Source organism: Triticum aestivum, chromosome 5B (genome assembly GCF_018294505.1).
Source record: "Triticum aestivum cultivar Chinese Spring chromosome 5B, IWGSC CS RefSeq v2.1, whole genome shotgun sequence".
Classification (NCBI taxonomy): domain Eukaryota; kingdom Viridiplantae; phylum Streptophyta; class Magnoliopsida; order Poales; family Poaceae; genus Triticum; species Triticum aestivum.
The window spans coordinates 375,151,205-375,166,831 of NC_057807.1; the positions used below are offsets into that span (position 1 = coordinate 375,151,205).

Genomic DNA, 15,627 nt, shown 5'->3' on the forward strand with positions numbered 1-15,627 from the left:
CCGAGGAGGCCGTGGTCTCTCACGAGGAGGAGATCCGGTGGATGAGCGAAGCTCTATCTCTAATTGAGCTAAATCAACGCTAAATCTAACTAGGAGGAGGTGGAGGAGTATATATAGTCTAGGGCCACGAAGGGGTAAGTGAAGGGGTACATGGGCTGCGGCCCAACACACTGTGCGCAGACAGGCGTCGGACGTCCGGAGGGTTCCGGTTGTCCGGAGGCTCGGGAAGGTCCGGACGTCCGGTGCTCTTCAGACTTCCATAGATTCGGCTCGGGTGCGCTTCGGTCGGACGTCTGGAGGGGGCCGGTTGTCCGGAGGCTCGCGGGGTCTCGGACGTCCGGAGTTCTTCGGATGTCCGCAGATTCGGTTCGGTGGTCGCTGGCACGGTCGTCCGGAGGGGGCCGGTCGTCCGGAGCATGGGAGTCGTCGGACGTTCGGTCCTGGTCGGACGTCCGACCGTTGTAGCTTCGGGCAGCTTCTTCTCTTGGTCCTTATACTTGGTGTCCTCGCCGTCTTGTCCATGGTCTTCCTCCTTGTTCCTGGTCATGCATAGCACATATATATGAGGTAGTAACCATGTCTCACATGTGGGAAGTGAAGGTTCGAAGAGGAGCGAGTTCACCTTGTGTCCAATGGCGTATAGTTGAGGTCTCGTCATAAGTCCTCTTAGGGTTTGGAGAGTAGTCGGAGTGTACATGGGGATGAACGTGGGATGCTCCGCATCATCCCCCCTTGGGAAAGATCCGACCTCGGATCGTGATCCTGGTCACCATGGAAACGGTTGTCGGGGATGAACTTGTAGTTGGACGGAGTTGAAGACATGGCGCAATCCAAGTAGTCCAAGGTGTCGCCGGAGTGATAGACATGCAAAAAGAGCAAACACAAGCAACACTCGGGAATACAATGGTTAGCGCACACAAAGTGTCCATCATGTAAGAATGAGTCCGTGCAGCAAGATTGGTCGTGACAAAGCGCATGAAGCTTATCAAGATGATCTAGAATGAGATGCAAAGCATTCATGGGAACAAAAGCATGGTGCACAAAGCGACAAATTCTACCATTGTGCAAAATGATGTCATAGAGAGACGGTTCATCAATAGCATGAATATGGTAATGGATGCTCAATATGATTATGTTATCATGCAATTGATGATAGGCAATATGATCACGATGTATGAATATGCCATCAAGAAAAATCACAACAAATTTGCTAAGGAAATGCACAAGCTCATATATCATGGATGACATGGAAATAGATGCAACAAGACAAGCATAATGTGAGTCAATCCATGCATAGAGTGCAAACTTGTGGTCAGTATGATATGTCCATCGAGCATGACATGTATGAGCACAATCAACAAATGTGGAGGTGTTGGTGTACCAAAGCTCGATGTCGAGGCATGAGTGGAGTTTCGAAGGTGCATCCAACAAGTGCGAGCGCTCCTTAATGTGAAGGCCCATGTAGCCAATATCCAATGCCGCTCCTCCGTTCACGAGATGTATCATGTAGACAACAAGAAGGAAACAATAATGAAAGAGTGACCCATCCAATATGCGTATTTGAGGATGGCTCAAAGAGAAGGAGTTCACCTCAAGAAATTTCCCAAAGATGTTGGAGTTGTACATCATGTATGCCTTCACATAACCAACATGTCGCATAACGGCACCGCCTTGTGAATCCTCCAAAATGAAAGAACATGACAAACACTTGGAAAAACAAATGAGGTTAGCGGACATGCAAAACCTATCATTCGAGTGGTAATATACCCAACAAGTGTATGCAATATGCTCATCATAAGAAGGTACAAGGGAGCATTTCATAGTATGGAGGCATATGATGCGAGAACAACCAAATATAAGAGGCTCAATCAAACAATCATGCATCACAAGTAAAGTGTCCAAGTCTCCAAGATCAATAAGCATAGCAAGTTGGCACTCAATACAAGGTGATATGAGAGATGCAACTAATGGAGACAAGAGGCAATGGTCATGACAAATCAAGTGAGAGGCATCCACATCTATGTCATCAACCCAAGAAAGTAAGCAATAGTGGAACATGGGTGATGCAACATAGCAAGCAATCATAGCGATCAAGTCAAGCATGCTAGTAGTGCAAAGATGCAACATACTAGAAGAAATCATGGCAAGCATGTCATGTGTGCAAATAGTGGGCATGAATAATTCACATTTCATAGCACAAGCATGAAAAGAAGATATGAGGAAAGTAGGTTCATGGTGTTGGCAAGAAGTCCTATGTAAATAGCAATGTAACATCATGACTCTCCCAACACAAGAATTAACAATAGCATGAGGCACATGATAAACATGGCATAAGCAACAAGGATCTCCACCAAGCATGCAAATACACATAGGGTCAATCATGGGTAGATGCAAGCAAGGGTCACAATTGCATGGCAAAGGCATAGAAGCAAGTATAACATGCAAAGTGAAGACGGTAAAATGAACATAAGTGAAAAAATGGTATATAGCCCATAGCCGTGTGAGAGCCAAGTAGAAGAGGTGCGCGTAGTCCTTGCGCGAAGGGAACGGTGGAAAGGATAGTCCACGGGATCCCAAAGCATCGTTGCTCTCAAGAGCTCATTTCGTCAACTCTTGGGATTAAGAGGTTGACGATTATACATGAGTACCTACACAAAACAGACAAAGGAAAAATTGTGTGTGCATGATATATGTACACATCATCCATCATGATGCGCACGTGCATGTGTCGGTTAGCACAAAATAGCCAATGCTCAAATAAACGAGATGCATGATATAGAAACATGTCATCCATCATGAGAGGTTTGTTATTATGTACTCCCTCCGTCCCAAAATACTTGTCGGAGAAATGAATAAAAATGGATGTATCTAAAACTAAGATATATCTAGATACATCCATTCCTTCGACAAGTATTTTCGGACGGAGGGAGTATGTCATAATGGAGACTCAAAGGATGTAATGCATCATGAGAAATATCTAGAGCATTGTTATTCATGGAATGCATATGGTGTACACTATCATGGGAATCATGCAAAGTATGAAATGCATCAAGATCTCGTAATATGTATGAGGAAACTATGGGGGTCTCCTCATGAGCATGAGTAGCAACATCACATGGAGAATATTGACAACATCCACAACAATGCATATTTGGAACAATGTGATCATGGTATGGCATAGTAGATGAATTGCGCAAATCATATAAAGGAAGCATGGATATATCATCACAAGAAAAGCAAAAGCCAATGACCATCATCTCGTCATCTATGCCATAAGTGCAAATGGGATTGATTTTAATGGGCATGAATAGTTACTATGTTGAGATTGAAATGAGGCAATATGGGAGATCTCACTCATAGCATCTGACAAGTTCAAAGGATTGTCAAACATGATGTGACCAAAAGAATTTTCACATGATATCCTATGGAGCATAGCATCACAACTAGGCAACTCAACATGCTCATCATCATATTCATCATAAATAGGTAAGTCAAGGCATGAAGAAGTCTCACTAGCATGAAGCATGGGAATAGGTGGGTCAACATCATGGGAGCAATCGATGTCAAGAGAGTCCACTAGTGGGACAAGAGAAGCACCATCACCTATGTTACCTTTGGAGCGTCTCTCATGTGTTGTAGGTGAGGTGTTGAAGATCGTCTCGTTGTCATCTTCATCTTGATGGAACCATGTGGGGGGGGGGTGCATCATCGTCCACCATGGCCATCGGTTTTTCCATTGGAGGGATGGACTCGTCGAGGATAGGCATGTCGTCATGTAGGACACCTAGCACCAAAGAAGCAAACACACTAGGAGTAGAGGTTAAGTCGTTAGAAATCACAGTGGCCTCACATGCCGTATCAACTACCTCACTCTCTAAGTGTTGTGGCTCACTCACTCCCTCAAGGATGCTCTCACTCATATGGTTGGTGGAGTCACTCAAATGGCGCTCAACCTCACATAGGATGTGTAGCATGCTCTCATGTGTGGGGCTAGTGGTGATCACACTCATCCTCTCATGGGAAATGCTCTCAATGTCACGTATGGTGGAGTCACTCATGTCACTCATGTGGTGGTGGCTCTCCTCACATGGCACTTGGGGCATCTCAACATGTGTGGGTGTCGGAGAGATGTTGGTTCAAATGTCTCCATGTGTGGTCGCGTAGCTTGACTAGGAGTATGAGTCCAATATGGGCGCCGTCTTCATGTTGTTGAAGAGGTCCACGCTTGTCGCCGTAGTCGAAGGGAATGGCCCTTGCTCGACCGTCTTGTCGCCGTCTTGTTGTTGGAGGCCCATATGATGTGGCACCTCGTAGCTCGTCTCCATGACCGAAGGGAGTTTCCCATGCTCGGCCATCTTCCTTGAGGGACTTCCAAAGATGGAAGTGTCGCCCTCGCTCGTAGGTAGTCGCCTTGGACTTGACGAAGTCATTGTAGGCGTACTCGTGGGAAGTAGGCGAAGATGCCGTACGTCCAAAGGTGAAGATGCCTTGGTAGCACTTGACGAAGATGCCGAAGTGGTTGTTGTAGTCGTAGCACCGTCTTGGTGGTGGTCGTCTCGCGATCTTCTTTTTTGCTCATGAAGCGTCGACTTGGCGTGATGTAGGGCTTGTTGGGACTTGTGCATTTGCGCTTGTGGAGCATCTTCATGATGATGATGTCGGTGTCGTGCTTGAGCTCGTAGAAGATGTCGTTCATTGTCGTCGTGCACATGATGCTTGGAGGTGACTTGCCCTTCATGACGATGTTGATCACGAACGTGATGGTGGTCGCCATGTAGATGTGGACGAGGACGATTTGCACTTGCATCTTTTTCGCGCTCCGAAGACTTGTGGCTTGAATGTCGCCGCCTTGAAGATGATGAAGGGGAGGTAGACTTGAGCAAGGTCCGAATCTCCTCCATCCTTGCATCTTGCTCCTCTTTATGTGCGGCAAGATTCTTGTCGATGTAGTCCCTTCTCCTTTGTTTGGAGTGACGAATGTCGATGGAGATGTTCTCGATACGCTCTCGCGATCTTGATTGTGCGCCTTGCACTTGTCATTGTAGATCGAGGATAGACGCTTTGGTGATGTAATTGTTCACGCCGTCGTTGTTGTTGAGGACCAGAGAGGAAATGCCTTGCCTATCCATCACAAGACTCGAGCAAATATGAGTGGGAGAAAGAGAAGAACTTATACCAATGTACCTTGACCGATGTTGACAATGAATCAAGTTCACTCAAATGCGGACAATGAAATAGCACTATTGGTACCAATCCTTGTCGGTTCTCACACCTACACAAGTAAAGCTTATGGTGGAGCTCGGTGAGGATAGTGGCACAAAAATTTAATGCAAAATGTTAGCAAGAGTCAATAATGTTGAAAGAGATTCACAAATTTGCAAGCGAAACAAATGGACCAATAGCAATACGTGGCACACGGAAACGCACACACGGATAGATAAATGGGGTCGTGCAACCAAGGAATGAGCACAAAATGTGGAATCCACGGAAAACGCTCGTGTTGCACAACTCAAGAGAGACGCTAGCACTATTGCTCCATAGGCGGATACGACACTTGTGCACAACCTATAAGATGCAAAATGGATAAACTTTCTATCCCAAGTATGCTATGTATGTATGGTTCCCGGTGTTTCTCTCAAGATGATCCAAGATGATCGGGTATGACAATCTTATATGCAATGTGGTATGATGCTATGGCACTTGCTTACAAGCTTCTTTGCTCTTTCTCTTTTGCTTAAAAGCTTTATTTCTCTTTTTTTTCTATGGCCACTTTTGCACAATGCATAAACCAAGATAGCAATTGTGTATATGCGGGAACAAACTTGAGACACAATGGATGATATGATACCAAGATGATATGGTATGTATGCAATGGATGGTGTAGATCACTAATGTGCACAAGTAACGTTGCCGGCAATACTCAAATGGCTAGTCTCGATAGGCAAGTAACGCGAAATGGGCTAGGGGTTAATAATGCAATGGCAAGGAGAATATACAATGGTGTCGTCGAGGTTACCGTCCTTTGCTATGATGAGTGGCGGTGTTCTTGATGTAGATACCAAGATGATGGAGACTCATCCCTAAGTAGCCGAAACACCTTAGGAAACGGAAAGACCGCAAACTCAAAATCTCGAATGACAAATGTCAAATGGTGGTAGCGGAAAGCGGTGGTGGTTTGCACTTGGCAATGCGGAGGTGGAATGATGGCTATACACGTGTCGGAGTTGAAGTTGTCGTCCCCAAGTAGCCGAAACACCTTAGGAGACGCAAGCCACAACTCAAACAAGCTCAAACAACTATTGGGTTAAGTTGGGGGTGGCGAAATGTATGGTGGGTAAGCCTATGCGGAAATGGTGGTGGTGGTTGGTGAAGAAGCAATCGTCCTTAAGTAGCCGAAACACCTTAGGAGACTCGAATCACTACTCAAGCAACCACTAATGCTATGGTGAACAAAATGTGTTAGGTTGCGGAAGTCGCTAGTGGCTATGCGGATGATATGGTGGAAGGCCTAGGCAAAGATGCCAAAGTTCTAAAAATTTGATGGAGTCAAATGATGTTGGTGGTATTTTTGTGGGAAGGGGGATGTCAAGAGCTTCAAAACGAGCTAAAGAACGTCAAAATCGGAGTTCGGATGAATTAGTTATGGACAAAACAAAAATTAGCCGAAGTCAAAACCTACAGGTTACGGACGTCCGGAAAGGTCGGATTTCCGGGGCGTCGGACGTCCGGAAAGGTCGGGAATCCGTAATTTCAGCTCGGGTTAGGGGTTCCGGTCATCCGGAAAAGGTCGGACGTCCGGTCGTTCCTGGGGCTCCGGACGTCCGTAAAAGTCCGGTCGTCCGGTGGGTCGGGGTCAACGCGAAAATTGAGTTTCGGGACGCGATTTTGGGCGGAAAATGGAGATTTCGGGGTCAAAATTCGCAGGATTTCGTGGATGAAAGATGGAGAAACCTGGGGAGATGCTAGATCCACTTGAAACCAAGCAAATCCATGGATCAAAATCAACAAAACATCATCAAAGCAACAAATCACAAAAAAAATTGGGGCTATTTTTGGTGGGGATTTTCGGATTTAGGACGAAATCAACAAAATCAAGCTAGAAAACAAAGGGTAGGGGCTCCAAAAACGTGATCAACGTGGCTCATGATACCAAGATGATGTAGGGTGGAACCCTATGTGGACGATCTTTCACGTTTGGAGTGGATCCTACGGGGAAACACGAAGAACGCACGGAAGAACACGAGGAAATCACGGGGAGGAACGAGGGAAAACACTCAACCAACAAGAAATCGGTCACACAAGTGCTAGATCAAAGAACACAAAGAGATACACGAGATCCAAAGTCAACAAAGGTAAGGATACGTAGGTAACCGATCTTCTCCGTGAGGAGGCCTTGAAATCCACGAGGGGATTTTCCCACGAGGGGGTCTTGAATCCGATAGGATCTTCTCCGAGGAAGCCGCGGTCTCTCACGAGGAGGAGATCCGGTGGATGAGCGAAGCTCTATCTCTAATTGAGCTAAATCAACGCTAAATCTAACTAGGAGGAGGTGGAGGAGTATATATAGTCTAGGACCACGAAGGGGTAAGTGAAGGGGTACATGGGTTGCGGCCCAACACATTGTGCGCAGACAGGCGTCGGACGTCCGGAGGGTTCCGGTCGTCCGGAGGCTCGGGAAGGTTCGGACGTCCGGTGCTCTTCGGACTTCCGTAGATTCGGCTCGGGTGCGCTTCGGTCGGACGTCCGGAGGGGGCCGGTCGTCCGGAGGCTCGCGGGGTCCCGGACGTCCGGAGTTCTTCGGATGTCCGCAGATTCGGTTCGGTGGTCGCTGGCACGGTCGTCCGGAGGGGGCCGGTCGTCTGGAGCCTGGGAGTCGTCGGACGTCCGACCGCTGTAGCTTCGGGCAACTTCTTCTCTTGGTCCTTGTACTTGGTGTCCTCGCCGTTTTGTCCATGGTCTTCCTCCTTGTTCCTGGTCATGCATAGCACATATATATGAGGTAGTAACCATGTCTCACATGTGGGAAGTGAAGGTTCGGAGAGGAGCTGAGTTCATCTTGTGTCCAATAACATATAATTGAGGTCTCGTCATAAGTCCTCTTAGGATTTGGAGAGTAGTCAGAGTGTACATAGGGATGAACGTGGGATGCTTCGCATCACTCTGGCTTAAATCCGTCGCGGGTCTCCGTCGAGCCACCTTCGGTTGGACGCGCGCATGAACCGTGCGTGCGTGGCGGCCGATCGATCCACCGCATCTGGTCGTCGATGGGGACCGTCTTCCAAAAATACAGTATCTCCGCAAGGTAACTTCCAGAGCTTTCATACCATGGCTCCGGCTGAGAAGTACGTATATCAGCGAGCATGTACAATCCACATTCTATCCGTTTCTCTTCACCCTTCCGTTCCCATGCTCGTCTCTATTTGACCCAGGATAGCAGTAGGATGCATTTCAATGGTGCATATGGCAGTGTCATATGAACATACGTTTCACAAGCAAATGGCATGTTCACAAAAATACCATGGAAAGCAAGGAGCAACAATATAACCAGTAACACGGCACGCAGAATGATACTCCGTCCGTCCTATAATATAAGACCGTTTTTGACACTAGTGTAATGTCAAAACGCTCTTATATTACGAGACGGAGGGAGTAGATGTGGAGCAACAATAACCAATTTACCACAGTATTAGACACTGAGATTTTCTCGAAGCAAGAAGAATGATAGACGACATGGCGCAAATGATCCAGCGAGTACAACAAGCCTCCATGCTTCAGTTCACCATGCCCAGGCCACCGTCTCACAAAAAATTACAGCGCATGCTTCAGCATTGCAGTGCAGCTAACTCCATGCTTCAGTTCACCATGCCCAAGCCACCGTCTCACAAAATACTACAGAAAGTCATCTATAGGAGGATGTTTCGCCGTTCAGATCAGAGCTCTATGCCTCCACAGCAGAATTTAATGAAACGACAGTTGATAAGTTACTAGTACCTATCTATGGTAAATCACTGATCAGCAGTTTAATCCAGAATAAGCAGAGTATATATAGTGATGGAAAAGGAGTTCATTCGTCGTCGTCATCATCATCATCATCAGAAATGTCTATCACGCCAGCCCAACTGCTTGGATTTGAAGGAGGTAAACCGGGCAGGTCGGCCGAACAAGGTGGAACCACCTGATCAGCGGCGATGGAGCAAGGAGCTGGTGGCTGTGGCTGGTCCATAGGGGCTTGGGTCATAGCTGGAGGCACGGCAGCAATGTCCATGATAGTAGATGGATCGGACCGGTCTCCGTGGTCCGCAGGAGGGACGGCAGTGTCCATGCGCTGTGCTGATGGCTGGGACTGGCCTCTAGGGGTTTGAGTCATCACCTGATCAGTGGGAGGGACAGCAGGAACGTCCTTGGATGGAGCTGGTGTCTTGGACATACCTCTAGGGGCTTCAGTCATCACCTGATCAGTGGGAGGGACAGCAGGAACGTCCTTGGATGGAGCTGGTGGCTTGGACTGACCTCCAGGGGCTTCAGTCATCACCTGATCAGTGGGAGGGACAGCAGGAACGTCCTTGGATGGAGCTGGTGGCTTGGACTGACCTCCAGGGGCTTCAGTCATCACCTGATCAGTGGGAGGAACGTCCTTGGATGGAACTGGTGGCTTGGACTGACCTCTAGGGGCTTCAGTCGTCACCTGATCAGTGGGTGGGACGACAGGAGCGTTCATGCATGGAGTTGGTGCCTTGCACTGTTCTCCAGGGGCTTCAGTCATCACCTCATCATCGATAACAATGATCTCCAAGTGTCCAGCTGAGATTTCCTCATCTAGTTTGGCCTTGATGGAGCTGATCCCACTGGTGCTTTGCTTCCTTGACCGTGAATATGTGATCTGAACTGCGCGTTCCCTCTCTCTTTTTCTCCGCACACTTCTCTTGTTTACAAGCGGCTCGTCCGATCCACTCGAGCATTCCGGTTCATAGAAGTTCTGCCACAGACTAAAGCAAACATACTCTTTTTTCCTAGCACAACTCTTGGTTTTGCTCCTTGTCTTTTGCCTCTCCGATGCAGCAGCACGGTTTGATTGCTTCAGTTTACTCTGAGGGACGGCAGGCTGAACAGTTGCTTTCCGAAAGTCTTCAAATTTATGTTGCTTTGGTGCCTTCACTGTGGAGCTGGTTTTGTTCGGTTGCTTCAGCATAGTTTGAGGGGCAGCATGCAGAGAAATGTGCTTCTGAGCCCCTCCATGCTCAAGTTTCTTGTGTGCCATCTGTGAGGAGATGTTGTCCGGTACTTTTGCATTGCCGCAATCAAAACTCTTCTCCGATGCAACCAAGACTGGCTTCAGCTTTGTGGGAGGTGCAGCAGGTAGGCTTCTTGATGTTGCCACCCCATGTTTCTCGGGTGCAACCGGGTCCTTATCTAGCTTCAGTTTTTTTAGGGGCGTGGAAGGCGGGACACCGGAGTTCTCAACACGATCCGGCTTATGCAGCTTGCCTACTCTGTCTGGGGTGATACTTTTTGATGGTTTTGCAACCCCATGTTTCTGGAATGTAACAGAGTCTTGCTCAAGCTTCATTTTATGAGGGGGCGCAGCAGGCCACGGGACAGTGGATTTCTCAACACCCTCGGACTTGCACCACTTCTCTGCATTCCTGGACGTGCTGCTTCGTGGTGGTTTTGCACTGTTGCAAGTCCCTAGAGAGAAAGCTCCATATTTCTCCGATGCGGCCAAGTCCTGCACTAGCTTCAATTTTTTCTGGGATGCATAAGGCTTAACATCGTCTGGCTCATGCAAATTTCCTGCCTTCCTGGAGGTGTTACTTCCCGACGATTTTGCATTGTCGCAACTCCCTAGTGAGAGAAACCCATGCTTCTCTGATGTAACAGATGTTTGCTTCCGTTTCAGTTGGCTCGAAAGGACATCCTCTGCCTTCTTTGAGGAGCTACTACCCACTGATTTTGCATTACTGCGACTCCCCATAGACAAAAGTTCAATATTCTCCCATGCAACAAACTCTTGCTTCGGCTTCAATCTTCTCCGACTCCGAGGGGCTGCAGACAAAACAATTGCTTTCTGCACTTCATCTGAATCTGATTGTTGTACAGCTCCTTGTGACTTGGTCATTTCAGTTGTTCCAGTCTGAAGAAGCAACTCTCCACCTGAAGAAGCCATGTTGTAAGTTGATGTGGCAACATGAATTTACTACAATAACAAGTTACCTATAGCAAGAATTTTCTTTGGTTTTAAAGTCTACGTTCTTGTTGGCGAACAATATTTCACACTAGTGTTGGAAGTACCAAAGTTCACATAATGAAATGATTAAGCAAAAAAATCACTATAGCAACATGTTTACACGACCCACCAAGTTACTCAAGTGTAAGTGTTCTGGAGTTACCATACAGTGGACTTGATCCTTCATTCGTAAGGCAACAGATGATCTATTTTTTGTCAGATATCATGGTTTTAGTTTCAGTGCCACTCCTGACACAAACATCTTGCTTTTTCACTTAATTGTATAGCATAAAGAATATATAATAGATAAACACCTACAACATCAGCAAAGAATTTTATAATACAGGGCAACTATCTTGATTCTTGAATGCATCAAACTACAGAATTAAAAATAAAATGTGGGCACTGACAGTTGTATGCTGAAAAATTAAGATACAAGAATGCAAGAATAGTCGTAAACCAAACAAAATTTAGGTGGATTGCGTAATAGTAAAACTGAAGCACGGGATCCAAGTTTGACTTTGATACTCTTTATGGTTAGTTCAGAGCTTATAACCAAAAGTGCATTAGATACTTGATTCTGACTGTACCTTTTCGAACCATCCTTTGCCCTCGTGGTTTGGTTACCACATATGTACCACCACAATTCGTCTTGTGGCTGCAGAAAATAGCATCAGTCAATACACCTTTGAAGTTCACCATGCAAACATTAGTCAAAAGTAAATATTATCTAGAAATACATTAAGAGAAGTCATGGAGAGTATTAAAAATAACAAACAAGTGGCATATGCATCTAATTATGAGTTTGAGAGGTTATTCTGCATCTAAATGATAGAGAGCAATTAACAAGAAGAAATGCACCACCCAGAGTCCAAGGGCATATCTTTATCGACTTTGTGGGAGAAAACAACAATTAAGAATGTAAGGTGCAACTTTACAACTATATCGATAAACATCATGAGTTATATGTCAGGGTAAACTTATGCAGTCTTACTTGTGCCACTGGCAAAGCATGTTGTCACAGGTTGCATCTCCGCTAACATTCTCGATACAGCAGGAATCAGATGGAGGTCCCAAATTCGTTGCCCTCAGAAGTGTAACGCCACACTGTTCACACTGAAATTTAACAATTTGAACATGCTAGTAAGAGGTAAACTAGAAAGAAATTTAACAAAAAGGAAACAATAAAAAGAGAACTATGGAAAGCAGTACCTTCCACGGAATCCCCTGGATGTTGCAGGATTTTTCCTCACTGAAATCATGGGTAGTGGTGATACAGTAGCCACCTGTCGGTCTCTGGGTAGGGTGGCGCAAGCATAAATCCAAATCATCAATGGGCCGCGATGGTTAAAAATATAGCTGCCAGAAAATACTAACCATGCGATCCTCAGCGGTGCAAGTGTTGATAGCATCCATCCAATCACGGAAAACAGGACCATGGCTGGGTACATGAATGCACAGAAAAATTAAGCTACAGGCAGGCTGGGCAATGACTAAAATTTGAACACGCAATCTTAGCTAAAAGGAATAAGCATTTACCCGAGGTTCTTCATACCATGCTTTAGAAATATGATTGCATGAATCATCAGATGCAGCAGGGCGTTCTTCATATCAGCATTTGTGCGACATTGCAGCATTGGCTCATAGAGTATTATTTTGCTGAGGTCTCCAAAGGAACAGGATCCGAAGCAACTGCTTATAGACAATCAAATCAGTGCTTTCTTTATTTTACTTTCATATAAACTTTCCAAACACAATTTGATAGTTGAGCACAACACTACATAACCATGGTTTTTGAGTCGCGACTCATGCGAGTCGCTCTGGGGCAGCGACTCGGAAGAAGTCGAGCCTGCGTTGTGACTAGTCGCGACTCAGAGTCGCGAGTCGACACTAAGCTGAGTCGACCATATTTTTGCGACTCATAGACTAGTCGTCGACTAGTCGCGACTAGTCGAGCGACTCGAAATCAACATAACACACATTTTATAGTCCAGAATCAACATATAGTAAGAAAATGCTCTTGCTAAAGTCTATCCAGCTAATGCAATAATGAGCTCATTGTGTTGCCATCTATAAAAAATGAATGTTGAGCTTAGCTCAAGCAAGCAGACAATGGTGAAAATTCTACTATATTTGAAAAAATAAATAATATTTGAAGTCATAGAGTGTTATGGTTTTGCTCATGTCTTCAAAGGAACAGGATCCAAAACAACTGCTTATAAACAATCAAATCAGTGCTTTCTGTTTTTCTTTATTTTATTTTCATATAAATGTCGCAAACACAATTTAATAATTGAGCAGAACAGTATATAACACACATTTTATAGTCCAGAATCAACATATAGTAAGAAAATGCTCTTGTTGAAGTATATCTAGCTAATGTGATAATGAGCTCATTTGGGATGTACTCCCTCCGTCCCATAATGTAAGAGCGTTTTTGACACTATAATATAAGAGCATTATGGGACGGAGGGAGCATTTATTGTCATCTATAAAAATGGACGTTGAGCTTAGCTCAAGCAAGCAGTCAATGGGGAAAATGCTATATTTGAAAAAGAAAATCAAGGTTTGAAGTCATAGAGTGTTATGGTTTTGCTCATGGCTCCAAAGGAACAGGATCAGAAACAAGTCAACAACTGCTTATAGACAATCAAATCAGTGCTTTCTTTATTTTATATTCATATAAATTGTGCAAAGACAATTTAATAATTGAGCAGAACAGCAGTATATAACACACATTTATAGTCCAGAATGAACATATAGTAAGAAAATGCTCTTGTTAAAGTATATCTAGCTAATGCAATAATAAGCTCATTAAGGATGTGCTGCCATCTACAAAAATGATTGTTGAGCTTAGCTCAACCAAGCAGTCAATGGGAGTATATTTGAAAGCAACAACAACAACAACAAAAAGAAAACACAACAAGATCTGAAGTACCTTACTGTAAATAGCATCTGGGGCACAAACAATAATTTTTGTAGGAATACTTATTTTTTCCTGTATCCATATACACACATGCAAAATTTTAAATACACCAATTTGACTTAATGCCGCAATAGCCAATGAATCATTTCCTTTTCCTAGGCATTTTTGCACTGTGAATAGATATGTACAGCGAAGCAATAACCTTAAGCAGAGTCTGCAATGCACGTGTATTTACGCCTTACGAAACATGGGTTTGTAATCCTATTATTAAGTTTTTTTAATCTCGAACACAACGGGGAAAATAAACTTCGGGCACCATCTATGTTGGAGCGAACTCTACGACACACGCAAAAAAAAAAAAAAAACTTATTTGAAGAACAACAACCCTCGGAAATCTGAACATTTTACACGATTCCCTCGGAAGCACCCAGCTTCCCACATGGAGAAAAGGGAATGGAAGGCAAGATTACGAAGAATCGAACGAAGAAGAAAAAAAGGGCGTCTTTTATGTGAATCGAGGCGTCAAATGCTAAACAATGAAACGTTTGTCTTTGAGGAGATTGGGAAGAATCCAAAGCACCACGATCCTAGGCAGGACTGTTCTTGGAAGACGGTAAAACAAATTATATGGGCAAGGCATCGCCTACGGGGGGCTCCAACAAGAACCTACCTGCCCCCGCCCCAACCCCCAAAATCAAAGAAACGGGGAGTGCAAGAGGCGCACGTACGTGGTCGTCCTCATGCGCGGGTAGGCCCACTCGACGGCGAAGGCGGCGGCGTCGAGCTCGCCGCGGAAGTAGAGCCGGTCGTAGTGGCAGAAGAGCTGCCACAAGTCCGGGCTCTCGTCGGCGTCCGGATCCGCCATGGCCTCCCCCGCTCACAAGCGCTCTCACACAAATGCAAGGACGAAGCGGCAGCGAGAACCCTCCCTTCTTCTCAGGCGAGCGGCGACGGCAAGAAGAACCGGCGGGGGAAAAGAGAAGGGAAAAAAAATTGGGGTTCTTGATCCTGGAGACGGCCGCCGCTGCCGGTGCATGCGAAATCGGCTAGAGAGAGAGAGAGAGTAGGAGTCCAGGGGAGGCCTGCGCGACGGTGTGGGTAGTGGGTATGTCAGTGAGGCTGACGAGTGGGCCCGGACGGAGACGCTGGTTCTGCGTGGGCGCTGTGTACTTTGGGGCAAGGAGAGGGCAGGGAAGGGAGGGAGGGTGGAGGGGAGGTGCTGTGTGTTTGTGTAGGTGGACGGCCGGGATGCTGCGGCGCTTGGTGCGGGCGCGACCTGAACCGTCGGATGGGAAGGTCACGCGGACTTGACTGGCTCTAGCTTTGGTTGGGTTCTCGCATGTGGGTGTGGGTGGCCCCGCGCCCGGCGGGCAGGGGCTACAGGAGTAGGACTTCACAAGACCGGGAAAAGGGGCAAAGACGCTTCTCGCAGAAAGGACAATAAATGGAAGTGTGCAAGTTCTTTCTTACTGTGCCC

The 15,627-nt window shown here is 46.1% G+C and overlaps 1 protein-coding gene across 2 annotated transcripts; it reads right to left on the reverse strand.

Annotated features, from left to right (window-relative positions):
* Window positions 1-8,869: 8,869 nt before the first annotated feature.
* Window positions 8,870-15,320, reverse strand: LOC123111925 (actin cytoskeleton-regulatory complex protein PAN1). 2 transcript variants are annotated; one of them, XM_044532806.1, is made up of 7 exons: window positions 14,879-15,320; window positions 12,764-12,916; window positions 12,602-12,665; window positions 12,437-12,520; window positions 12,219-12,340; window positions 11,815-11,882; window positions 8,870-11,151 (listed from the first exon to the last, which is right to left on the reverse strand). In XM_044532806.1, the coding sequence occupies exons 1-7, from the start codon at window positions 15,013-15,015 to the stop codon at window positions 9,065-9,067; spliced, it is 2,715 nt and encodes a 904-aa protein (XP_044388741.1). In that variant the 5' UTR covers window positions 15,016-15,320; the 3' UTR covers window positions 8,870-9,064. The 2 variants fall into 2 exon arrangements, with proteins under 2 accessions (XP_044388741.1, XP_044388742.1); XM_044532807.1 differs by lacking the exon at window positions 14,879-15,320 and having other exon boundaries at window positions 12,780-12,903.
* Between the last annotated feature and the right edge of the window lie 307 nt (window positions 15,321-15,627).

Excerpts from the sequence above, each read along its gene's own strand:
- LOC123111925 (XM_044532806.1), bottom strand. The coding sequence starts at position 15,015 with ATGGCGGATCCGGACGCCGACGAGAGCCCGGACTTGTGGCAGCTCTTC. Across the intron at positions 12,666-12,763 it reads CATGGTATGAAGAACCTCGG|CCATGGTCCTGTTTTCCGTG; the intron begins GTAAATGCTTAT and ends TCATGTACCCAG. Across the intron at positions 11,883-12,218 it reads ATGCTTTGCCAGTGGCACAA|CCACAAGACGAATTGTGGTG; the intron begins GTAAGACTGCAT and ends TATTTTCTGCAG.